At 41.2% G+C, this 27057-nt stretch overlaps 2 protein-coding genes across 2 annotated transcripts in view; one reads left to right on the forward strand and one right to left on the reverse strand.

Moving 5' to 3' along the window:
- The window catches only part of COL21A1 (collagen type XXI alpha 1 chain), a 137790-nt gene that overhangs the window by 90871 nt on the left and 19862 nt on the right, over positions 1 to 27057 (reverse strand). The gene's annotated exons all lie outside the window — the stretch shown is intronic.
- On the forward strand, positions 11939 to 12409 carry LOC128851613 (basic proline-rich protein-like). Its single transcript, XM_054061207.1, has one exon. It carries the CDS (start codon positions 11939 to 11941, stop codon positions 12407 to 12409), a length of 471 nt encoding a protein of 156 aa, XP_053917182.1.

Genomic DNA, 27057 nt, shown 5'->3' on the forward strand with positions numbered 1-27057 from the left:
CAAGTTTGTTATGCACTTGGAAATTCTCAGAAATCTCGGTGTTCAAAATTCTGGAAAATTATTCCTCAACTATCCCAGATAATTTCCTGTAAGCTGGCACCCCAAGGATGGAGTTGGGGTGGAGGGCAGCATCCTGTTCCATCTTGCCAGGTTACAGCACATGGGAAGAAAGCAAATTCTTTCCTCCCACTCTATGCCTATGAAGAAATCTTCATCATATGGGTCAGAGAGTCATCTGGGCCCCAGGGATGACATTTGCTTCTCAGCAGTGATCCCAGTCAGTCATAAACACTCATCACCCACACACCTCTTATGTTTCCACCAGGGAACCAGAATAAATAAGGTGCTTTTCCTCCCCCGTTGGTGCACGAATCAAATATTATTTAGCATGAAGAGCATACCACCTCAGACTGCTCTGAATACAAATTATATCTTTTACAATACTATAGTCAACACAGCAAATAGCTGAAAACTTTCTCGTTCTGCCTTCTTCATGCCATTCAACTTTTCTGTTCAAGAGAACAGAGTAAACAGTTCAGCTCTTCATTTCTTTTTGACATTAAAAGGCCCAAATTTGTTAATAATTCACAACTATCACACTTCTGAATCAGGTAGCACAGATGAATCGTTCCCAAATAGTTACTGCCTCTCAAAACACAAAACAAAGCATGTGTAATTTATTTTTCATAGAGTCTATTAATGTCTATTGTCACCAACATAGGTTGCAAAAGACAGAATGGAACAACATGGCACACTTGCTAGGATCTATGACGAGCTGCTTACAGCATATATTGATGCTACCATACAGGTCGTGCTTTCTTGCATAAACAGCTGTATCACTTTCCTTTCAGAGAAATCCCACAAATTAAAAAGGCAGATTTTATATTGCCATAAATTCTAATTCATGGCTTTAAAAAAAAGTGGAAAGAATACAATATGTTATTGTTTGTGCCAGAAATCTGACATTTCTAAACATGCCAGATGCACTTTCAGACATATTCCAGAGTAGTCAAGTTGAGAAGGTTTTGGGTTTTTTTAAATGTCACACTGGTGCTCTTAGAAAAATAGGTTGATTTGGGGTTTGTTTGTTCGCTTGTTTTAAAAAGCTGAACTTACATACATTAGAGAATTGTAATATATTCTGTGTGTTCCTAAGAACACAAAATTTTGACTGTTACTTACAGTGTTTCCATGGTTTATTCTGGCACTCGAAGCTAAGGATTATACAGCTGGACAAAAGCACCATGCACGCAGTCTTAGCAACTTCATCTAAAGAAGGCTTGTGGAGATAAATTCATCTGTTTAACGTCAGTTCCAATTTGTATTTCTTATAGTAAATGAAAGCCATGGTTTAAAAACATTAGTAGCACAGATTCTTCAGGCTATGGTATTCCACAGCCTCCCTTTGGGAATGATCCTTTTTAATGATATCAAATCCTTAGCCTTCTGTAAGCATTTCTAAGAGTTTGACCATTAATCACCACAATTCTAAAGATGCTGGAGGTAATAATAGCAGGTTACATTTTTTGCTCCAGTTAATTTTTAAACACTTCATGCAAAGCAGTTACTGAATCAGGTGTCGCTACTGCCTGTCATGAAACAAACCAAAAGATCCAGATTCATCAGAGTTCAGTGCCTGCATTTATGCTATGGAGCACCAACATAAAATCATTGTTTTATATATGTCTTCCATGACGCACAAGGTTCAGATTAATTTCTATAGTGTTATTATGAAATATCAGATTTTAAATCGTGGGATTCATAAACTGCCAAAAATACAGTAAGTCAACAGCATCAACAACCATTAAGCAACCACAGAACAAGATCAAAAAAATCCATACCCAACTTATCCAATATATAACAATTAATAACTTATGATAAACAACATACTCAAAAAGAGATATAAAATAGATCCAGATGAAGCATTTCTAAAGATATTCCCTTTCATACGATGTTCTGTCAATGAAGTTCACTTCATAGACAAAGTTTTAGTAGACTTAATTTACATGAATTCTAAAAGACAGGTTAAAAAATGCATTAAAGCTTTATTTCTATATTTCAGTCCTCTACTAAGCTAAGAGTTAAGAACATAGTATGACTAATACGTGTTGAAACCTCTGTTCCAGAACGTAGCCTTCTGGTGATGAAGGGTAGTCTGGAGTCAGGCACAGACTGCTGGGCAGGTCATATGTGTCTGTGCTACAGAGCATTGCTGAGTGAGTGTCACAGAATCATAGAATAGTTTGGGTTGGAAGGGACTTTAAGGATCATTCAGTTCCAACCCCCTGCCGTGGGCTGGGACATCCCACCAGATCAGGCTGCCCAAGGCCTCATCTAACCTGGCCTTGAACACCTCCAGGGATGGGGCAGCCACAGCTTCCCTGGGCAACCTGGGCCAGTGTCTCACCACTCTCATGGTGAAGAAATTCCTTCTTCAGTTCTGCTCAGAGACATCTTGAATATGAAAACCTTACAAAAGCTCCTCAGTGTGCTGTTGCTCAAAAAAGCATGAACAATGCTGTGTGCTTTAATTTTGCACCTTTTTTCTTCTAATGCAGAAACCCACACAGTTTGTCATTACCTTTGATTAAATAAATCAGACCTTTATGTAGCATTCCTCTTTGTTTAGTAAGAGGCATAATCTTTACCATAGTTGACACATACACATCTCACTTTGGTCCAGCGTAAAAAAACAAATTCTTCCTGAGTGATGCAGCTTGCTTTCGAAGATGTAATACCCCAAACAAATCAGATTCCTAGTGTGCATGCACATCACTTATGCCACAAGGATCACTTCAGATAATGTTGATACCCATATTTATAACTCTTTGTAGTGCTGGAAAAAAAGGGGTTGAAACACACTATACCACCCACAGTCACATCCTACCTCATTCTCCTCTCCCATTCCACCTCTGTCCAGAAGCTTACCATTTAAATATTTACCAGAAACGTAGGGATAAATGGTTCAAATTGCTTCAGACTGAGGAATGAACTAAACCTCACTCTTCTTTTCTGACTAGTCCTCTAACCACATGATATATATAAAGTAAAAAATACCGCTCTTCATGGAGCTGGTTCCAAAAACATGTCTTAAAAATTCCTGCTGGATCAAGATCCACAGGGGAGACAGAGGAATTTCTTCCCTGTAAATCTTTCTAGGAATTGGGCTTCTGCTAAGTACCTACTGTGCCAAACAGTTCCAGGCACGCCTAGCATCAGATGTGTAGGCGTGTAGGAATTCTTATTGACAGAAATGTAGGCATAATGACTTCAGTTACACCCGGGGTCTGCAGGAGTAGAAGACATACATTGGCACAGCTCTATTCGAAAATTATGTTGAGTCAACCAGGAAACAAATCCAAAACTGCATGTGGTCAACTGTTGAGCCACAGAGAGAATAAGGTCTTTTGCAAAGCTCCAAAACTTTCACAAGGGAAATTCATTGGACAGCTCCGGGATGGTTTTGTTGAATGCCTTTTTCTTGCTACTACTGTCATGTACCATCAAAGCATGAACAACTCATTTCCTTTAGGGATTACTTAGAGTAAGTAGTATATGTACGCATACACAAACAATAAATTCTTTGCTAGAAATACCTCTTCTGAGGGCAGATACCTTATTTAAATCCAGACTGGGAAAGAAAATAAGAGATAAAATAAGTTGAATGCCTTTACTCTTTAAGAAATAAAAATTAAGTTTTTTTTCTTGGTACTGCTTGGCTTCCTTGAAGACAACTATGTGCTTCTGAAAATTAGGTGCAGCTGTCCTCTCTTTTGAGTTCTTTAATGAAATCCTCTGCATCCTGGCTTCCCTCCTCTTTTTGGCAAAAGTTGTCAATGTTCATTTCAGCTGAGTCAAGAGCACACCATGACCATGTGGGCCTCTTTGCACAGCAAATGGACTTAATCACAGGGCCACACAATTACATTTCTTTCTCCTCATTGAAAATTCATCAGGGAATAAAAAATATAAAAATCCATTGTCTAGGACCTTAAAAAAATTGCAGTTATTCCTATTCAATAAATCTTCCTCCTCCTCCCCACCCACCCCTCATTCTTTTCCATGGTAGTAAAACAGAAAAAAAAACAACCAAAAACCTCCTTTATGATTTTATCTTCTATTGTACTGCAGGAGCATATTTTTCATAGTGTAATAACCAGCACTTAGATACATTTTATCATCACAGAATCACACAAGGTTGGAAAGGACCCATTGGATCATCGAGTCCAACCGTTCCTACATATACAAGGCCAAGATTTTAGGAGCTGGAGACTCCTGTGTCCATGTCCCATAAGCTATCAATCCTCTGATTAAATGAAAGTTCAGCTTTATGTAACTTTCCCCTGGGTTTCTGACATGGGCATAAAGTCTAATCTCGAAGAGCCGCTTCCCACAGAGTGCTTTTCTTGTTTCGAAACATTTCCCACAGCTGAGAAAGGAACGAATCCACAACCCTAACAGTCCAGCAAATGGTCTACTTCTGCTTCTTCCAACTTCAAATCGTATTCTGTATGATTCACCCACCCTTTAAATTACTGCACAGATGTGCCTGCCTCCTCTTCTCCACAAAGGACACTGTTCCTACACTCGCAATGTTTATTTTCTCCCCTGCCTTTTTACTTAACTAGGAATTCTATCTTCTCTACTTCCAGTGAGGAAAGAGGAAATAATAGGAAACTAGGGTCAGATCCCAAGTGGAAGTAAGTAGGAACATGCTGATCTGGTCAAAGAGAGCTGCAATTAAAGGAAGAGACACTTACTTAAACAGCCTTGCTTAGATCTCTGTCTAATGGAGTCTATCTGGGCTAGAGCTCCAAGACAGCCAACCAGCAGATCCCAGGTGGTTTAAAATCTAAGAAAAAGAAATTATGACATTCAAGAACACTGTAGATACTTTTCTACTAGTACTTATAATTTGAATCTTTTAAGTGTCTGATATCAAGAAAAGAATTAAATTACCACTTCGTACACCTGCCCTCAGACATATGCACTCTACTGATAGACTAGAAGCTCAACATGGGACCATGCGGTCTCTTCCTGGCAGCTTCCCTACTAGTTTGGCAGGAGTTCACACAGTTTTGCACATTTTAGTGAAGCAAAGGTTATACCACAAGATTTTAAACTGAGCTCAATAATCTGGTATTTTAATAAATCGTACTGTTGATAGAACTATGTAATGTTATCTTGACCTCTCCACATAAGTTACTGCAAGCTGTTGTGGAATTAGGGCCCTCATAACGGGGTGTGCATTGAAATTACCTACTGAGAACAAAAGAAGCACAAGGTACTCTTGACAACAAAGACTTCCCAACTGTTTGTTAAAGGCTGAGCCAACACATAGCCCTGCTGTTATACCAACTGCAGCACTGGTCTCCTACATGTCTTCAAATCGCTGTAGTTGGGCTCCTTTTTATATGCTGCAACAGTTTTGAATAAAAAAGAAAACTTTTGGAAATCATTAACTCTACTTAATGAATAAAGTACAGATTGTTATAAAATATTTTGGAAAATACAAGCTGGCATGCTTTAAAAACTGTTGGCTTAATCTCAAACTAGAGCTCTGAGGGTTTTTTCCACTTTCTGTTCATGTAGGATATAAATGAGTTCAGGCAAGTTAGAACATGTTTTATCATCACCATGGTTCTGAAGAGTTACACAAAAGAAAGGGGGAAAGAATTGACAGTTTGGATAATACAAATCAACACTGTACATTTGATAAGTTGAAATAAAAATAAAAAGAAACACAAAGTCTTGGGTAAATGGCCTTTAAAATGCACAAAAAGTGCTCTGACCTAACCAAATATCAGTGTTCATGTACACTCCAACCACAGAAGCTGGGATATTCTTCATTCCAGCAACTTGATTTCCCTTCAAAGACAGCTCAGATAAAGACATTTTTCTAGCATGTTCCACAGATAAAATCTTTTTTAAAGTCCTACAAGTTCCATTACATCAGCACATACACAGTGTGCTACAACCACTTCAACCATGGATATGCCCTGTCCAGACGGATAAATTTAGAGCCCTCCCAGCTAATCTTAACTTCCCAATTAAAATATAAAAAAACAACGATCATTTTTTGTTTCAGGTCTTTACACGCACACACAAACCTGCACACTCGTAAGCAAGCAGTCCACTTCCACCAGCAGATTCTATGTATGCCAAAGAAGATGGGGATGGCAAAGCTACACCTCAAAACGTTGATTAGAACCTCCTGCTTACACAGTACTTCTGCCACCACCTCTAAGAACGGAGATGAGCATGTGTGAGGCAGCAGCGAGACCGGCCATACCCTTCCACCACGCACCTCTCCCACATCACACGAGAAACAAACCTTGGTCTTCAAGGTCACTGGAGTGCAGTCTTTCCCTTTGCACAGTCCTCTTATCTCTCTTCATACCTCACTTTATCACCTTCCCAACAGCCAGAACAAGTGATGCTGAGACCCCATCCTTTTTCCCAAAGCCTGGGAAGGGGAGGAGTTAGCAGGGGCCAATGAAGAAAGAAAGGAAAACTGTTAGCTTGAGAAAAAAATAGATGGCTGCAGAGGTGATATGAGGCACCCACAACATGGGACAGTGGAGAAAACCACAAGGAGAGCTGGTCTGGATGAAAAGTGTGAGGGAATAAGAGAGATTCCACTGCCACAAAGCTCCCCGAAACCCTCTGTGTTCCAAAAATGCCCTGAGCAGTCCTTACACCTCTGTCCCTGTGTCAATCCACAGAAAACGCCTGCCACCAGTCCCACAGAGAAAGGCAGGTGGCCCTTACAGACACTTCTCAACTGCTCCCCAAAGAGCTGCAACTGATCACAGAACCTCCTGGTCTTCCCCGCCACGATCTCCAGAACCCACTCATTTTGCCACATCAGTATTTATTTCTTTCTACAGGGCTAAGAATCCTCCAGCCCTTCTTTGTTATTAGTACAGTGTCTCATACCTCAAATCAGAGCTTCAGACCAAGCTACTGGAAATAATCATAGGAAAGAGAAAAATCTTGGAATATAAAAGTTGGAATTATAAGGAGGCCTTAAAGTACTAACACAGAAGGCAAAAATTTAGATTTCCTATGTGGTAATGCAGTACTCACTACAGGCTTACTTTGAGCTGACAGAATTCAAGGAAAAATGGAAATCTCTCACTGGCATAAACTGTAGTTTTATTTTTCACCACAGCAGCTTCAAACAACTTCCCTGCAATTTCTGCATGTTCAAATTATAATGTGTTTCATTCCAGCATGAGTGTTTTATGTAGAGCAGCTATTAATTTCTCACTATTTAAATCCTCCTTTACTACAGAATAAATCACACTGATAAAAAGATCAATTACTCAAGCCAAAATTGAAATTATGTAAATCACACAAAATTCCAAAAGGTTGACATGTATTTACTTTGTATTCATTTCCATTCATAATATCATTCAGTATGATGAACAGCGTTCATCTTCCTCATTTCTATCTGATGTTAATCACAAATAGTGTGCCTGACATCTACCCTGGAAGGCTAAATCAATCAACGCTTTAAAACAATGTCTGCATAGATTAATGGCAACTTAAAAAACTTTCTTTTTTAAGTCTCACAGTACCCCATTACTACAGAAACCAGAGAGAGGAAAAAAGCCTCTCAAGGCATTTCGTCTATGCCCCCACAGGTTTAAATTTTCTTCTACCGTATACTCCTTTTTTCCACAGCCAGTCCAGTTCTAAATGAAGCAACACAGAAGCCTTGGAGGGCTTACTCTATTTTCCCATTCATAGCTAAAACCCATAAAGAAATGCCAAGCCTGGATATTTTTTTTTTATTTATTTAACAAAGCAACATGTAGTGCCACAGTGTAGCAACGTCCTTAACAATTTTCTGCTCACCCCTAAATTTTATTCCTGGCCAGTAGAGTTGCCTGCTTACAAGACCCTGGCTGACGAAGGCAGCTCCGATGCACACATCGGTGCGTAGTTGCCACGAGTGCTCAAAGAGATGCACTGTATCCTCCTGGCAAAGGATGCACAGGGGGCATCAAACCCTACTTGCTCCAGCACAGGCAAGCCAAGAGCATGCTGAAGAAGAATCGTAGAACCATATAACCATAGAATCATAGAACAGGATTGGAAGGGACATTAAAGACCATCCAGTTCCAAGCCCACTGCCATGAGCAGGGACACCTCCCACTAGACCAGGCTGCCCAAGGTCCATCCAACCTGGCCTTGAACACCTCCAGGGATGGGGCAGCCACAACCTCCCTGAGCAACGTGTGCCAGTGTCTCACCACTCTCATGGTGAAGAAATTCTTCCTAATGTCCAGTCTAAAGCTGCCCCTCTCCAGTTTAATAGAAGGATAGGGAACTGAACCACACTGCAAAAACCACTTCCGGACACCATGTATTTTGTAATTGGGTGAGATAGTCTATCCAGCAATATCCTTGCGACTGTCATCCTGGAACAGAAAGCAAACTTTTTCCATCCTTTGTAGGCTCACCCTTCCTAAAGCCTACATCTTTGTATACTTCAGATTTCTGCTAATGGGTACATTTCAAACATCTTCAACACAAAATTTGGATCAGGAAACTTCGAAATGCATCAGAGTTGTCACAGCACTAACAGGTCTTTACCGCCCCCTTCCCAGAGCCCAGGATCCCACATCAGCATCCGGGGCCATCAGCCCCCACTCTAGCAATGCTGGAACAGGGGGTTCCACAGCGCCTCGCAGTCCTATGCTGCCCTGACATGGGCCCTGCCATGACAGCCCCACATGTGGGCACACGTCTCGGTCTAGCCTCAACCCGTCCCCAAACTCCATGGAGGTATCTGATGCCCAGGGTTGGTCCCTGCTGGGGCCTGATGGATCCTCCATGGGGAGCCTCTGCTGCTGTGCCCTGACAAAATGTGTCCTTTCAGATGATTCAGAGAAACTCTGACAGCATACAAGGCAACAAACAGACCTCTGAAAACCTGAATGCACTCTAGAAGGTGCATTTTGGTCTCTTCAAGCACTCCAGACTGCCACACTGCTACAGGTGTGATGGGATGCAAGGGAAGCAGCTGAAGACGAAGCAGCTGAAGATGCTGCACAAACAGCACATCTTTGGCAGGGTTACTGAGCTCAGCTCTGGTCGCGCTAGCTCAAAGAAGAGAAAAAAGGCAGAAACAAAGACATCTTGATTTTTCAGGTTACTAAGAGCATGAAAAAGGTCTGTCTTGTACAGAGACACTGGAAAGATTGAATCAGCTTTATTTGATGCCTCTCTAAAGTAACGGCAGAACACAGAAACAAGAAATGATAACAAATAACCTAGACAGAGAGGTTAGACCTTATCTATTTATAAAACAGGGATGTTCAAAGCACTCAAGTGATCCTTTTTTGAACTGTGAAGCTAATTTTACAAGCAGTCATTGGAAGCAAAGAATCTGGTAACATTTTTACAATAATTAATATGTAAATCTATAATAATACCACAAAGAATAACACAATAAAAGAATAAAATGAGCAAAACAGCAAAACCCTATAGGTAATGGAGGTAAGAGAAGAAAAATACCAAGCCTCATTCCAGACAGCTATTTCTGTAATTAGTTGGGCTAATAAATGGAGCAGGCAAAAAAACTTGCTTAACTTGGTAGGAAAAACTATATTTTTCAAAGTATATTTAAGAACTGAATTATAACCCAAATAATTTCAAAAATGACGATCATAGCCAAGACAAGAGATAAATTAAACCAAAGGAGTTTTGCCTCATGGACTGCCAGAGACACACCTGTATTACTGAAGACATGAAGGGACCAATGTGATACAGTTTACAGAACTGTACCTTGAAAATAAACTCAAATCTCCTAACATTTACCAATAAGCCAATTCACTGGTTGTAACAGTGTCAAACCAAGATGCGATGTTCTCCAGCAAATCACTTATCACTGCTCTCGGACTTCAACTGCAAATGGAGCTTGAGCAGAAGAAAGAAGAATCACAAAATCTAGTATAAAAGTTAGGCATATGAGTGAAATACTATAAATAGATTACTGAGTCCTTTCAAAGCCGCTTCTTTGATGTGTGACCATCACCAAGAGTGCGAGTTCACAGGCTGGCCTCCTAGTAGCCTCTGCCACCCCTGGAGCCTGTAGAGGACCTGGAAAGCCCATGCAGCACCTCTCACAACAGAAAGGCATGGTGACCCTTGCCTTAGACATTTCTCCTAAATGTTTGTTAGATCTGATTTTCAAAAGCTCCCGTGAAGGAGATTCCACATCCTACCTGGCCAATCCAACGCTCAACTATCTGCACAATTAGATAGGACTTCTCTTACCATTTAACCTAATCTCCCTCCTTCTGCAGATCAGCATGCTGGTTCTTGTTACATCTCCTTTGGACGGGGAGAAAAGTTTGTTTCCTGCCACTTTGCAGTACCAGTTACACAGTTGAAGATTGTTATCACATCTCTCATCAGTCTTTGCTTCCCTGGGCTGTAACATTCCAGTTCTTTCACTATTTTCTCATAGACTATGTTTTCCAGATGTCTGATCACCTTTGCTACTCATCCCCTGCCTAACTGGTAAGTCTCTGCTGGACCTGTGATGTCCAAAATCCCAGACAGTGCTGATACCAGACACAGATCAAGAGATGCCATCACACACCTGCAACACTCCTGTCATGCATCCCAGAATGCCATTTGTCTTGATTTTGCACATCTTTAATATCCTATATCCTATCAAAGTCTTCCTAATGAAAATCAAATTTCCTAAGGAAAATACTTAGCACAGTTCTTCAAATAAATATTTTGTGCCCCTTTAGTTCAGTATTATGTATTTGAAAAAATATCTGAGAGATAATGAGCACCCCCACAGTCAATAAGGTCTGAGGGAAACTTCCAAGTAAGTTTACTAAGTGTAACAAACCCATAAGGCTTTCTCGGGTGCCTTAAAGCTTTCAGAATCAACTAGTGGACTCATTTTCCAGCCTGTGAAATCAGGGAATCAGACACCAGATTCTTTCAGCACAGTAAGTACCACGTACAATCTAAGCATTACAGAACTGGATAGTGCTAATCAGAAGCATCCTACAGAGCAGATTTATCTTTACAGGTATGGAAAAAAATGTAATTGCAATTATTATAAACCCTTCTGCTTTACTTACTATCGCCAAGTCTGACTTCCCACGCCACAAACTATCAAAGAAGTTAACATACAGTCAGTGACTCGCTTCAACCATGGTGTGAGAATAAAGAAGACTTCTGTACGGCACAGAAGTATATAGCGTGATATAAACGATTTCATCTTGTGCCAATGAACAAGGCAAGGATTCCAAACTAGTACAATCTGCCTGCACGCACTGCAATCACACGGTAAAACCCCACATCAGCGATACAGTCCACTTTCAGCTCCCTGTTAAAATAAGAGGCACAGTTTTCCTCTATCCCAAACCTACGGCTTTCTGGCACCCACTGTCCCCACGTCCCCCAAAAGACTGCCCCTCCAACTGCACCCCTCGACCGAGGGGAGCCCCACAGGGATGCAGGCAGACCCCCGGTTCCCCCAGGGATGCAGCTGGACCCACCGTTCCCCCGGGGAACCCTGCAGGGATGCAGCTGGACCCACCGTTCCCCCAGGGAGCCCTGCAGGGATGCAGCCGGTTTCCCTTTTCCCCGCAAGGATGCAGCCGGACATCTCACTCCCCCCGGGGAGCCCCACAGGGATGCAGTTGGATCCTCCGCTCCCCCATGGAGCCCCACAGGGATGCAGCCGAACTTCCTGTCCCTGCAGGGATGCAATCGGACACCTCACAGCCCCATGGAGCTCCCTGCGGGGATGCAGCTGGACTCCCCGTTCCCTGCAGGGATGCAGCCGGTCCCCCACTGCCTGGGTGAGCCCCGCAGGGATGCAGCTGGACACCCACTCTCCCAGGGAGCCCCGCAGGGATGCTGCTGAACCCCTACTGCCTCATGGAGCCCCGCAGGGATGCAGCTGGACCTCCACTCTCCCAGGGAGCCCCGCAGGGATGCAACTGGATCTCCACTGCCTCAGGGAGCCCCGCAGGGATGCAGCTGGGCCCCCCACTCTCCCAGGGAGCCCCGCAGGGATGCACCTGGAATCCCCGTTCACCCGGGGATGCAGCCGGACCCCCACTCCCCCAAGGAGCCCCGCGGGGATGCAGCCGGACCCCTCCCAACCCGGGGATGCAGCCGGACCCCTCCCAACCCAGGGATGCAGCCGGAAGCCCCACTGCCCCAGGGATGCAGCCGTTCCCCCTCTCCCCCGGGAGCCCCGCTGACCTGCCCGCAGCCGCCCGTCCCCGCCGCAGCCCCACCTGCTCGGCAGCGCCGGCCCCGCCCCACCCGCAGCGCCGCCCGGCACGGGGCGGGTCCTGCCGGGTCCCCTCCTCGCACCCCGGCCCCGAAGGACGGGCGGGACGGGCTTCCCCCGGTCTGAAGGAGCATCCCGACAGCGGGCGGCGGGCGGGAGCAGCAGATCTTTAACGCCAGAGGGGCAGAACTGCCGTTCGAAGTAACTCGGTGATGGGGCACCTCTCGTTTCAGCAGTGTTTGTGTCGGGGCGCTCGCTGCGGGGCTGGGAAGAAATCCACAGAAAGGGTCATGGGGCGCTGGCAGAGGCTGCCCGGGGAGGGGGTGGCGTCCCCGTCCCTGGAGGGACTTAAAAGACGGGCAGACGAGGTGCTCAGGGACGTGGTTTGGTGGCAGACAGGAATGGTTGGACTCAATGGTCTGAGAGATGTTTTCCAACCTGGTGATTCTATGGTTCTATGGATATCGTATGGCGCTTCACCTCGGCGCTCCTGTTTGCCCATGAGGTTCCACGCTTTCTGAAGTGAAGCTGTCCCATAGACCTCCAGGAATCAGCACACAACCCTTTCCTCCACACTTGTGCTACCACCACCCATACCAGAGCTCAGGGGCAGAAGCCCTTTTTCCGTACAAAAACTATTGGTATTTGTTACCCGTATGCCTCCCTCTCCTCACCTCTTTGGACAGCACGTGCTGCAAGGTGTTGTGATGGGAATAGATCTGATCCTGCAGCTGCAAAGGATGGACACCTTGAATAAAGGTCCAGCAGAACAAAGGCTGGACACCTTGAATAAATCCCAGGTGGACACCTTGAATAAATTCCTACTCATCTTTTGCTGTTTCTTTTTCCACGTGAAGGGATAAGGACGGCTTTTGCAACCCTTGGCCTCAATGACTGCTGTGTCCAGGAGACAGGCTGGTGGGAACACGTCGCCTTTGGGAACTGGATGACCAGCCAGTGAGCACGATTTTCATATGTGGAGATGTATTACCAAAGCCAGGAGCTGGTGTCCTTCACTGCTTTACACAAAATTCAACTCCCACACTCAAGAGAAATGTGGCAAGCCTGGCAAAGCAGTATGTAAAACCTCTGGGGCCATTCCCTGAGTGTCCTCCATTCACAAGTTGCACCTGGGTAATGTTCCTCATGCCTCCCTGTACAGGTCCGGGAGGAACCTCAGAGCTGTGCTGCCTGGGCCATGTCCTTCTGTGTAGGAATGCATAAGAAGAAAAATATGAATTAAGTAACATGGAAGCGGGAGCTTTTATCAGACTGGATGGCTGGCTGACGAGGGTCTGAGGCTGGCAGGTAGGAAGGGGAATGCAGCTTCACTAGCTCTTGGCAAATAACATAATTGTTCTCCCAAACATAACACCTGCATTAGAAAGTGGTGTGGGTTATGGATGCCGGCTGTCCCAAATAGAGGTTCCTTGCTCTCATACTCTAGGTCCTCACTCCCTCTGCCACCGCTGTTTCCAGGATCTGAGGCCAGCTCTGTGGGCAGAGCAGTACCCAGCGTGCATATTACTAAGAGATGTCAGCTTATTCCTTCCCACAGATCTTGCAGGCTTGCCTTAAATCCATGCTTGTGTACAACCTTGTGTTTGCATAGTTCATTCAGCTGGGAGACAAATCTCCGTTCAAACATAACCTCACAATGCTTTACATCTGTAGCCTCTTTTGAGGACTGCTGAACAGCAGCAGATTTTTGTGAATGAACAAGGCAGTAAGAGTCTGTGTTGCATGTTCACACACAGAGTTCAAACAAACACCTCCACACTTGACAGAAAGATCCATCACCGTCCAGTTAAGTACAAATAAGAAATAGATTTAAAATAATAATAATAATAAAAATCAATCCTGCTCTTGTCTGCCTGTCTGAACAGAGCAAATGATCAAAAGATGCTCTTTGTGCTAAGTCGTATCCCAGAAAGGCACTATTTGGGAACATCTGAAAGGAATGTCTTTGACAGCAATTCCTTGTTTTCCAAACTCATTCTGACCACACATTTGGAAAACAGAGCAGCTCAGCAACTAAGCAAGATGTATCTCAGTTTGTGATGATGCAGTCCGATTGCTGTCAGTGAATTAATTCATATACATGAGTATATATATATACCTAAAGACACACACGTGTATTTAGTTTATAATTTTTTCTATTTGAAAGAAGAGTCTCTAGAAGAGAGATGTTTAAGGGATTCTGTGTATGAAATGTCATGGAGTACGCAATACCTATTATCGCTAAAAAAGTTCAAGAAGAAAAAAAAGTTAAACTTTTAACTGTACCACAGACAGAGAACATAATAGCAAATGCCAGCTGTAAGAGGACTTTAATCTAAAGAACCAAAGTTTTTCAATGTGTAACACCTCTGGGCCGCTGTTTATATGAAGAGAATATTTTTATTAACAGCATGAGCAGTTTCCCGTCATTCATGGCCACTGTATTGTGACTCCTTAAACACTGAACATTTACAAGTCTTGGTGAAGTTCTGCTCAACAAATATATTCCCTGGAAATCAATTGAGAAACATTATAATGCTATGTGTATAAACTTCACCTTTAACAGAAATTACAGTTAAGTCTGAAAAATTACAGTAATACAGCAGTAGTCTCAATCACAACTAGCTATTGTATGACTTAAATCCACCAGTGATCACTCAGGCTTCACTAATATTTTTTTTGTTTAACTTACACAAAAAAAAATGGGATAAAGAGGTAAGTCTTGTGGCCCTTAGGCCAGTCATGTTAGCAGAAATTATGCCCAAAAGTGGGTGTGAACATAGCCCCCAGCATACAATTTTTTTGCCATTTTGATGTTTATTGACCCATTAAGTGTCTCCTATCATTAAATCATTAAAATGGTGAATTTTTAGCCAATTACTTATCAATCATATTTTACATTGTTTCCTAGATGGTGAATCTGAAGAGGGAAAAAAAATAACATTCTTATGTAAAGCACAATAAAAGATACAGTGTCCAGTGGGGGCCACGCGAAAGACAAATGAAATGAGAATGCACACTAAAATCTAAGCATGAATTGTGTCCAAATTAGTCATTTTGAGGTCTCTGCTACATCCTCATCTTGCTTCAGGCACTCATAAATTGTCTCATCCTTCCTCCCACACTGTGAAAGCTCTCGATGTCTTTCTTTATCTCAGGATTCTGTGGTTTCAACTGAAGTTTCTGGTTATTCTACAACCAAGTTACATTAGACAAGTCTGTGTAGACAGAAAACTGTTTCCTGGTGGAAACTCTCAGGAGTTACACATATTACCTAGGTATATTGAAGATTCAAGCTTTACTTTCTGAGATTAAGAAAGGAAACTTTCAAACTTATTCTTCTATGTGTATTTTCTCCTTCCAGAAATAGGAATCACATATTCTGAAGCCCTTATTCTTCCTTACTCAAGAAATATTTTAATTTTGTCATTTTTTCCTCAGTGAAGTTATAAAGGGTAGAATAAGCTGGAGCTGTCCTAACTGAGAAGAAATGTTCAGAAGAGATAAAATGTACATTATTTAACAGTTCTTTATTACATAGGTCTGCTTCGGTAATGGCTTGCACACTAGTAGCTTTACTCAAAAGAATTACATGGTGTGCATATTGGTGTGTGTATTAGCGTTTGTAGGGCACAGTGTCCTGAGGATGTGAGTCATGGAAGTAGCATGACTCATCATTATAGAACTCATATGAAGGTCAATTCTCCCTAGACCCATTTCACCAGCCACAAATTTCCCTTCTTCCCTCACAGCAGCAACACAGGGCCCATTCTCGTGCACTTCGATATGGGACAAACTGACTGGATGAAGTGGTGAGGCATGAAAGGCTGTTCATAAAATAGCATCTTTTAAATTCATAAACCATTCCACATAGTGGCTAAGAAATACATATATTTAGAATATTTCTAACGTAATACAGCGTTCAGATCATGTAATTTGAGAGATTTACATCACTTCCTGTATTTCTTGTTAGCAATAACACATAAAATAGTGACATTTCAATGTATTGTTGAAGACTAGGCTGATAACACATATTCAAGCTTAAGAAAGTTTTTGGTTAGCTTCAAATGTAATTTCTAGTTTTCATTTTTGGCTGGCCTGAAGTTTCAGTGAAATTCTGTGCCTATGTTTTGTTTACCTTTAGCCATCACTACAATCAGGTAATAAACAGGAGGATGCCAGCCAGGAACCGGTAAGCTCAGAGATAACTGTTGATGCTGATATAACAGCTCAATTTACACCTGTCTAGGATAGATAATTTTCATGAGACCAATCCCATTCCTGGTAAATAGCAAAACTGCTTTTGACCTGGACAGGTCCTGAGTAAATAAGGTGTACTTACACATCTGATAAACATATGCTTACCTGCGGACGCCAATATTTAGTAAGAGTTCAGGCTATGTTTAGGACACTATGATCACACCTCACAACCTAACATGGGTGTGTTTTAGACAACTTTAAGCTGTATATGAAATCCTAATAAATACAGGAGGTGTAGTAATCAGAGTATTTAGAATTTATGCTATAGAAAACTAGCAATGCAAGACATTTAGTTAATTCTGCTGTCAGCAACCACACCACATTCTTAAACCATGTCTTCAAGATCAGGTTGTTTTTTAAGGGGCAGAAGTTTAAAAACCTTATTGTATGCCAATATTTTTGAATTTTGATCACTTCTCCAATAAATATACTTTAATTTACCATATTGGCATAGACAATATTCTGAAATGAATTCAGCGTTATCATGATGAGAACAGGGACTAGGCCTGGGAAAAGAGGAACTAGAGCTAATGCATGAGAAATAGACAACTGGAAAATAGTAGTTAGAGCCCAGGATTTGTAAAACAGAAGTTTCCACCATCCCTGTCATTTAAGCCATTGCTTAAAAAAGCTTGGTGTTTGGAAAGTTGTATTTCCATAGTTAAAGTGATAGCTCTTCATAATTTAATGATGATAATATAGGCACTCTGGGTTGTAGATACAAACATCCAAGTAGGTTGTTCTCTTTAGGAGCCAAGTCTATTTACGTAAACACTGGAGAGAGGGAGACTTCTCCAAGATACATGTAAGAACATTTAGACTAGGTCTTCATCCTTCATTAATAAACAAATTTGGAATGAGGTTACGTAATGTGAACAGCCCTCTTGGATGAAATTGGTCTTTCAAATAGTACATTTGATTTTCAGCAATTGTAGTCAGTAACACAGAAGACGAGTATTTTAAATGCAAGGAAACTTTTGAACTTGGGGAAAAGAGTAACTCCTCGGACTTGCAAAATTTTACAGAAATCTTACAGATTTCTATTCACACACAAGAAAAAGTACATAGAATCATAGGATCACTAGATTGGAAAGGACCTACTGGATCATCGAGTCCAACCATACCTAACAAGCCCTAAACCATGTCCCTCAGCACCTCATCCACCCGTCCTTTAAACACCTCTAGGGAAGGTGACTCCACCCCCTCCCTGGGCAGTCTGTTCCAGTGCCCAATGACCCTTTCCATGAAAAATTTTTTCCTAATGTCCAGCCTGAACCTCTCCTGGTGGAGCTTGAAGCCATTCCCTCTTGTCTTGCCCCCCATCACCTGGGAGAAGAGCCCAGCTCCCTCCTCTCCACCACTTCCTTTCAGGTAGTTGTAGAGAACAAGAGCTCACATAAGAGCCAGGCTTCCCTCTTTTCACTGTGTAGCATTATGTTAACACCGTAGTCTTATCTACACTTCTAGACCTTTTCAGAGTACCACGCTGAGCATGGCTCAGGGTACAGAACCTGATCCCACATATATCATTTTCATCTAGTCAGGCTGTAGAGAAAGTTCTCCCAGATAAAATCACTCTGATTTGTTATGAGAAAAAAAGAAGAAGAGAACAAAAGTTTGATTTATCACAGATAGAAAGCTGCACATAGCAGACTCCAGTACTCTAGTGCATGGAGAGGGGAACTTCCAGATTCAACAGCTGTCCTGTATTTCAGGAATCTTGTAAACTGCACCACGAGCAATGTTCTTCTCTTGTGAATCAATATAATCTATATTGATCAGCTGAAGCTCAGAATTGTATTTAGATGTGCTGTAGGCAAATACTGTTTCAGATATATTTGCACTGGCTAACACCCAAGATATTTTCTGTAATGTGATCATTAACTTACAGCAGCTCGATAACGTGCAAGTCCCAAAATCTGACTTTGACCTTGTACATCATACAAAAATCATTCTAGGAAGGATCTACATGGAAAAGCATTTCATTTTTAGCAGTGATCTCACTGTTGTTGCTTTGGATATAAAGCAAGAAGCATGTTCAGTCCTGTCTCAAAATGTTGCTCTGCCATTGACAGCAGTTATGGCTGGTGACTTCTGTACAGAAAAAAGAAACAAACAGATAAGCCTAGGATTTCTCATCTAATATATTCCAGAAGAACTGAAGCAATCAGCATTTAGGAAGTACTGTACATAAGGTGTGTGTTTAAATAATAATCCTTTTTAATCTTCATTTGTAGATGATTCTCAATATGGGAAGACTGTAACTTTAACAATTGCCTAGCTTGCCATCGTTACTGCAAGCAGAAGACAGGATGCCCTGGAAGGCAGATGGCTGATTGGGAAATTCCTGTCACAGACTGTTCAAGATATGAACACTGAAGCCTGAGTGAAAAGTCATTTTGTAAACGGCTTCTAGTGAAGAAAGAGAACACAGTGCATAAAACAGTGGTCAAGAGTTGCAAGCAATGAGTGGAAACTGTCATGCAGATTTCATGGAAGCCTTTTTTTTCCCCCCAGAGGCAAAATATGAGTGATTGTCAATGTAATCAGAAAATACTGAAGGACTTCAAGATGCAGAAATCTTACAAAAATGTCACTGGCCAGATGAGTGAGAAAATTTGTTTCTTAGCTGGCTCCAAGATACGTGTTATTTACAGGTGCAGTAGACTTCAGAGGCATCAAACGGTAGAACAGCCGGTGCTGAGGAGTGCCACCTTACAGGACACAAAATTCTGGTGTTTCTGAAGGGCTGGCAGCAGTTCTTTGAAAGCCTTGGGGTAAATAATCCCAGAGCTTCTCGGTTTCCTGTAGCACTTCTCTGCAGACATCCATGGCTCAGAAGCGGCAGACCTGTTGGGATGGTTACTAACCTGCACAAAAGAAGCAGCGCAGGTGGGTTGAAGAAATTGTGCTTAATAATGATCCTCTGCCAAAGTAAGCCAAAGCAGCTTCCTTGGTGTGCTTTCTATGCCATTCATTTTTTTTGCACTGTTATAGTATTAACATTTCTAATTAAGATGTTTGGTAAGTGATATGATCCAAGCCACGGGAATCCCCAAGACATTAATAGGATAAAGTGGTTTCTGGGTAATATGTGGGTGTTAAATATAGAAAGAAATCTGATTGGAAGCAATGGCCGTGCATGCAGCATAGCAAGAAGGACATTCTCTCTGTACTCCCATTCTGAGCAAGAGCTCATAATACAATTAGAAAGATAATAAATCGTCATGTAAGTACATCTATGAGGTTAAAAACTGCTCTTGAAACTGGGACTGCTGTTTTGCAGAAATGTGATTCAAGCTGGAGGAAGGATTGAGCTCTGAGGGGAAGGAATGACTAGGAGAAAGCGCAGCTAAAGAAAAAGCTGGTCATAGGGAGCGTACAACAGGACTGGTGGTTCAGAGCTTCTTAGAAAGACAGGACTCAGAAGCAGTGGAGCAACACAAAATTAAAAAAATGAGGAACAGACTCGACAGAAATGTCCGTAGAAAACAATGAAAGGAAGTGAATAATTATTTTGTATCTTGTATTCTCCAAGCATAACACAGAGCTGGACATGTATGATGAGGAGCAGGAGTGAAGTATAATTCATGGAATATTGCTGCGATACAGCAGCCCTGCTCCCATTGGATTTCCTAGCATATTGCATCATAGTTGAAAAGAAATTCAATTTCATGCTAGAATATGGCTTGAAGAAACACTCAGCGTGATCTTTCAGACTTCTAATCAAACATCTGATACAGACAGGAAGGGACATAAAGTCTCTGGAAGGCCAAGATCATCCATCTTATCATGCAAGAGACACTACGGAAAAAAAGGTAAGGAGCAGAATGTATTCACAGTTTTAATTCACCCAATACATGGATATCCTTCAAGTTGAATTATCATTCAGAAATGGAGGGGGGAATAAAAGCAGCTGTTATGATAACCTATGGATTCCTTCAGTGGTGTAGAATTCCTTTTAGACTCTTGAATGCACCAGGGACATTTCAGATGTTTGTGAAGAGTATAACACAAGTTCTAAGTATCAAAAAACATTCTCACATCCTTAAATGACTTCATCTGTTCCCATAAAACATGGGTGGAACATCTGGTAGAAGTGGAAAGTACTCCAAAACTTTTTAAGAGCCAGGGTTTAAATTTGTAAGACATAATGCTCATTTACAAAAGGATCACACAACCTTCCTGGGGCAAAAAGTCAGGGATGGTGGGCTGGAGCCTTGTGTCCAAAAATATGGAAAGTAAAATAATGGAAAGTTCCTACATATGTAAGGAGGGCAGAGTGACTTCTACAGCAGCTTTGTACAGAATTTTTGCAGAGCAGAAGACACAAGCTACTCTTCTGGACTGAGAAATAGTCAAACAATTAATCCTGAAGGAGGAAGGACTTCTGAATTATGTTGTGCCTTAATCATTCCAACTACTTGCCATAAACCTGTGATAAGTCAAAGTTTTCTGTTACATTTGTACTTTGAAAAAAAAGTTCAACAGGCATAGAACAAAAATTGTTGAAGGCCAAAAATTACAGAACCACAAAAATTCATTTATTTGATTACTAAGGAGATTCTCCATTTTGGGAGGTAAGACAATGGCAGAGGTTGTCCAGGGAAGCTGTGGATGCCCCATCCCTGGAAGTGTTCAAGGCCAGGTTGGATGTGGCCTTGGGCAGCCTGATCCAGTGGGAGGTGTCCCTGCCTATGGCAGGGGGGTTGGCTTTGAGGTCCCTTCCAACCCAAACTATTCTAATATTCTACTGTTTTGTCATAAATTTACTCACTGGACTCAACTCACAGGTACACAGACCACAGACTCTGCAGTGACTCAAAGGGTGTCTGTAAATCCACAAGCTGCCTAAACATGCCTTTAAATCACATCACAATGCCGGAAAGTGAAAAGTTGAGTATTTAGATTCAGCTATAGATTAAGTGAGAGTAGCTTCATCCCTAGCCCAGGATGACTTCAAGAATGACAGTTACTTTGTGAAGTTTCTTTTCAGCAGCAGTGGAGAAGGCTTTCAGCAGACCAAGTCCACAAAGCAAATGGAAACATTGAAAGAATTTCAACCTAGATCACATCAGTCTTGGATCAGCTGCAGACTAAACCTGTAATCAAATGCTGAACCTGACTGGGCAGATGACCATGGGTGGCTGCACGTACCAGGTGGCAGCCTGTGTAAATTCCTACAGGATTCAGGAAAAAAAGAACAGTTTGAAAAATAATTTTTTGCAGGTTATTAAAATGGTTCATGAAAGTCAATTAAAAAGTCATCCATAACTGTTAATTCTTAAAAAATAATAGCTTAAGGCAAGCTGAGGGCATAGAAGTCAATGAATCATAAATGAGGGCAAGGGAGGGAAGAGGCTGTCAGGAGCCTCAAGAAATCATAGTCCCTGTCCTAAATAATTTCCACAATCTGTTTGCCTAATTTACTCTCAAAGGTGTCCAGCAATAAATAATTCCCACTTTACCCGTACAATGTCTCATCAACTTTGGTTACCATTACTGCTAAAAGCCTTTCTTCTTATATAACCTTTTTTTTTGTATTTTATGCCCACCACTATCATCTTGTTTACTTTTGACTTCCAGAGCAGACCTCTTTCAATATTTTTTTTCAATTTCCCAATTCTAAGACCAATAAAACAGCTCCATTGTCCACGTGCTTTTACAAATATCAAGTAAAAAATCCTGGATTGCATTTTAAGAGCAACTTTTTCATGTTAATTAAGAATTAACAACCTTTAAGTTATTATCATAACCTACATGGCACAGTCATTAAAGCTACAGAAGCCAAAGTGAGTAAAATCAAAGTCAGATATTGAAAAATACTGCATCTGCACAACAGTCGATACTAGAAATTCATTCTTCATGTAAAGAAAGAATTTACATGGGTGAACTTTGGCCCTGGTGAAAATCAGTGACAGAACTACCATAGCTTTCCTTAGGGCTAGGATTTCAAGAAGGGGATGTATTTCCCTGTCAATTACTTAATTTAAACAAAGGGTCACCTTTCATTTTCCCCCCTCCCTCTCCATTTTTTTTTCCCCAGGATGTCCTTCTCTTCTGTGGGTCTTATTTTCCTGCTTTTGCCTTTGTTCAGGTTTTTCAAATATCTATGACTTGCTTACAAGTGAGAAGATAATGTTAAGCAGCATTACATTGCTACCTAAGTAAACTGCCCGGTTCACGCTCTAGCCTTCCATATTAAAGTTTTATAACTCCTGAAGCATAATAAAAGCTTGAGAAAAGTACTCCCATCATACTGTACAATCCATCAGATTAAGACAGTATACGTTTAATTTCTACTGAAAATTCATATATATCCATAAGTTCATATGAAATAAAGTACAACTCATGATTTCTGGTACAACAGATAACGGTGCTGGGAACTATATTTCTGCTAGAAGATTTTATAACTGAAACATAGGCTTTTTATTTTTATTCCATTATTCTAATACTACATATTTAAGCAGACGGTTTTTATTAGACTCCTCTTGCCAGCTTCAGCCACTCTAGCTTAATTTTATATTGAGTATTTCTGTTCCTAACAATTTGTCAGCCGTTCATTTAGCAGAATTTATGGAAAATAAAGATAGCTCTCAAAGTACAATAAACAGAGGAATAACTATATTACAAAAATTAGGCAATGGAGATTTTTGTCAAAAGATGTTATAAATCTATGTTAATCAGAAATGTTCGAGGCGTCTTAGGATTCAATGGGTATTGTTCACACAGGTGCCTGGAACAACTCCATGATACCAGACTTGTGGCATCTCCAGAAATGGCAATTTTTCCCTCACAGTCTTACCTAACACACAAATTCCCACTAAGTAAAAGGATTATTCCACTTCTCTTTCAAGTGCTAAAATGTGAACACAGAGCCAGGAAAACATGGAAAGCAGAGGAGGGAAGGTAGGGGGAAAAAAAGTCAGGAGAGAGTACATAAAATTGAACTGCATTTGAGGAAACACGGACTCCTGAAATGATAAGCTGACTAAGCACCGCAAGGTTCTCCTGGCTCGCCAGTGACTTGCTGCAATGTCTCATTGATTTTCTGACTCCTTTTCAAGTCTGCTGGACCCGAGGTAGTCCAGAGAACAGGCATGAATTTTGTTTCTGGTTCTGTAGTTTCAAGTGGTTCTGCTCAAAGTATAATCAAGTCCATCCTGTTATGACACAAGGTTCAACACTAAATTGATGCAATAAAATTGTGACTCTAGCATAAAATCTCATCCCAGTGTCTTTGGGAACTTGATTTCTGGAAACTTAGGAAGTGATGCAACAACAATACTTTCTTTCTAGATCAACGGATACTAATATTCTTGATTTACTTCCCTTTGGCATACAAGAACATGACAGATTATGTTTTGCATAACACTAAGCTGGTTTTCCATTGTAGTACTCATCACAGTAAACTGGTGTCAAATAAGTAAAAGGATGGTATTTGAGAAGTCAAAACTCAGTTGGAGAAACTTGAAAAAAGAAGTGTTAAGATCAGCCTTAGAGAGCAGAGATGATAATGAGCTTCTTTTGAAAAGGGTATCATTTTACATCACAATACACTGAATTCTACCTTAACTCAGGGAAAGGGATGGTGTTCTACAGGAGCTGGAAAAAAAAACCAACCAAACACAAAGATGCTGCTGTACAAGAGCCAAATGAAGGCAACTGCCATTGCAAGTTCTTAGCATCCCCAAAGGGAGGGAGGGAAGACAAGATGCCAAGGTGGGACTGCAGGGTGAGTCATCCCAGGGTTCATTTACTGAAAAGTCAGTGGGGAACGTGACAGGGACCAACCAGCATTACTCAATTGCTCTGTGAGTTAACATTTCCCACACCCCGGCTTTTTTCCCTGATTCCAACTTGTCCTTCCACTCAACAATTTTTATTTGGAAAACTTGGACTATTTCCTTGGAAAATGTATATGCTCAAGTTACTAGAAGCAGTTGTGTAACCCACCTCACACCCAAAGCCCATGCCAGCATCATACAATGTCATTAAGAACACAACTTCTCCTAGGCTAACAGCATTAGCCCATGAGTAGTCTGTACAGTTTCTGTATAAATTAATTAAATTCCAAATGGGCTAAACTTTTTGTTATGTTTCTGCTGTTTTTTTAATTAATGAAGGGAACAAAAAGACAAATAGCACAGAGAATAATAAACATAATAGTGTGTGTTCCACAAATAAAAAATATTTCCATCCCAATAACTAAGTGTAGTGTATCTTAAATTCTAAGTTTCCTTGCTACAGAGAGCAAGGATGAAAAAGTAACATATTTGACCATGTAATATTTAAATACAGTAAGGCACTCTGAGGACCTCCAACTATATAAATAAATAAATAAATAAATAAATAAATCCAAACAACAATACCAAAGCTCTCTTCTTCTACATTTAATGTCTTCAGGGTTTTTTTCTTTAAGTCTGGCATGTCCCTTTTACTTCAAGCAAATTTTGTGTTGAGTATTTTACATATCATCCGAATTGAATATTGACAAGGTGTGGTTGGAGTTAATTTTCTGAGGTGTTTTAATAATATTCCAATTTCCACTCTTTCCAATATATTTGGACCTGATAAACATGCAAGTCTCCAGTGAGAGTGCCCAACAATCTACCTTTCTTATTTTACATCTGGCATAAAACCTGGGAAATAGTTTTCTTTTCCCCACTGCTCTTGTCTGTTTCTGCCATTATTACTCCCTGATAAAAAAACCCCAACATAACAAACACACTATTTGCACATATTGAAGCTGTTTGCAGAGTGCTTACTTCTATTTACTAACTTCGACTGACCTTTGACTATGAATAAAGAAAGTAGTGTATAAAATTTATAGAGAATATAGAATTTTGTCTCTTCCATCATGCATGGTCAGAGATATCATATCTTCAGGTTTTAACTGAAAGATTAGAGAAAATATAGCTATATGCAGTTTTGTCTAAATAGCTATACCATGCTGGTCAGAAAGGAACACGTAAACTTTCCTAGTGTCATGTTCATCTGGCAGCAGTGTTCAAAGTGGACTAGCACTGCCATAATTAGTTAAAACAAGGGAGCAGGTTTCATGCCAGAATAAAATTCAAGAGTTTGTTTCTTTCATCCAATTCATTGCAGAGACGTCGAAGTGTGCTGCGGAATAGCTTGGGCCTGATATAGCTGACCTCGTTTTTAGTTATTACAACTTGGCATTCATTGTCCTCTAAAGAAAGAATGCTAGAAATATGCTATTGGGAACTACCCTTGTAAATTAAAAGCATTCCAGATCAATCACCCTACACACAGTTAGACATAATCGTCCAGATGCTGAGCTCAACCCGTTCCAGGACATGCTCTACCCACCTGCTGGGCAGTACATTTTTTAGAGAGCCACAGCCCTCACAGCCTCAGAATAATAAAACACATAATAAAGACGTGCTTGGACAGTGAGTTTAATAGAACAAAAATGTTCATGGGGACTAACCATGCTGGTTACTGCATCTTTCCCCTGCCCAGGCAGTGGAAGAAGCCAGGAACGTCAGAACAAGAACAGTTTTGAAGCAGTGCTGTTTGGACGGCAGAGGAACAGGTGAATGTAAAGGGCCAATTATGACAGCAAGGCCAAATCCACTGTAAAAGAAACCTAAGCAGTGCCAATATTAGTTATATTTCTTTCTTACGTATAATGTAGAGTAGGCATTTAAAAAACAACCAAATCAAAGGAGATCTTATAGTGACCTTCCAGTACCTGAAGGGGCTGCAGGAAAGCTGGAGAGGGGCTGTTCATAAAGGCTTGTGGGGATAGTACCAGGGGGAATGGGTATAAACTGGAGAGGTGCAGATATAGACTGGACATTGGGAAGAATTTCTTCACTATGAGAGTGGTGAGACACTGGCACAGGTTGCCCAGGGAAGCTGTGGCTGCCCCATCCCTGGAGGTGTTCAAGGCCAGGTTGGATGGGGCCTTGGGCAGCCTGAGCCAGGGGGATGTCCCTGCCCATGGCAGGAGGGTTGGAACTGGATGATCTTGAAGGTCCCTTCCAACCCAAACTATTCTATGGTTCTATGACTCTATAAACATACAAACAAAAAACGGAAGGAGAAAAAAATTGTATATTTTTGTAAAACCTCAGGATCTCTTGGGTCAATTTTAGGATTTTAGGGCTTTACAGTGGACTGATTATTCATTTCAAATTTTTCAAAGAGGAGTGGTGTTCAGTAGTCAGAACAGGATGCATAGACACAGGGGGAATCTTACTGGATCACAGTCTTAAGTTAGGCTGATCTGCTTCTGAGAGAATTACACATTAAAAAGGAATTGTATTGGCTGTTTTTTAAATGTATTTTTAGGAGAAAAATTTTCAAGAATAAAAGTTACCTCTTGAATCTTGATTTACTTCAAAGCCAGTTGAAGGTTACAGTACATAACCTCTGTCCCCTTCACCTCTATTTTCACCATTCTCAACTAAAATTTGTGGGGTACTAATCATACTGAAGGGTTTTAATCACTATTAAAATGATCCACTTCCCCTCAGGCTCTT

The sequence above is a fragment of the Cuculus canorus genome, chromosome 3 (assembly GCF_017976375.1).
Source record: "Cuculus canorus isolate bCucCan1 chromosome 3, bCucCan1.pri, whole genome shotgun sequence".
NCBI classification, from domain to species: Eukaryota; Metazoa; Chordata; class Aves; order Cuculiformes; family Cuculidae; genus Cuculus; species Cuculus canorus.

Excerpts from the sequence above, each read along its gene's own strand:
- LOC128851613 (XM_054061207.1), top strand. The coding sequence starts at position 11,939 with ATGCAGCTGGACCTCCACTCTCCCAGGGAGCCCCGCAGGGATGCAACT.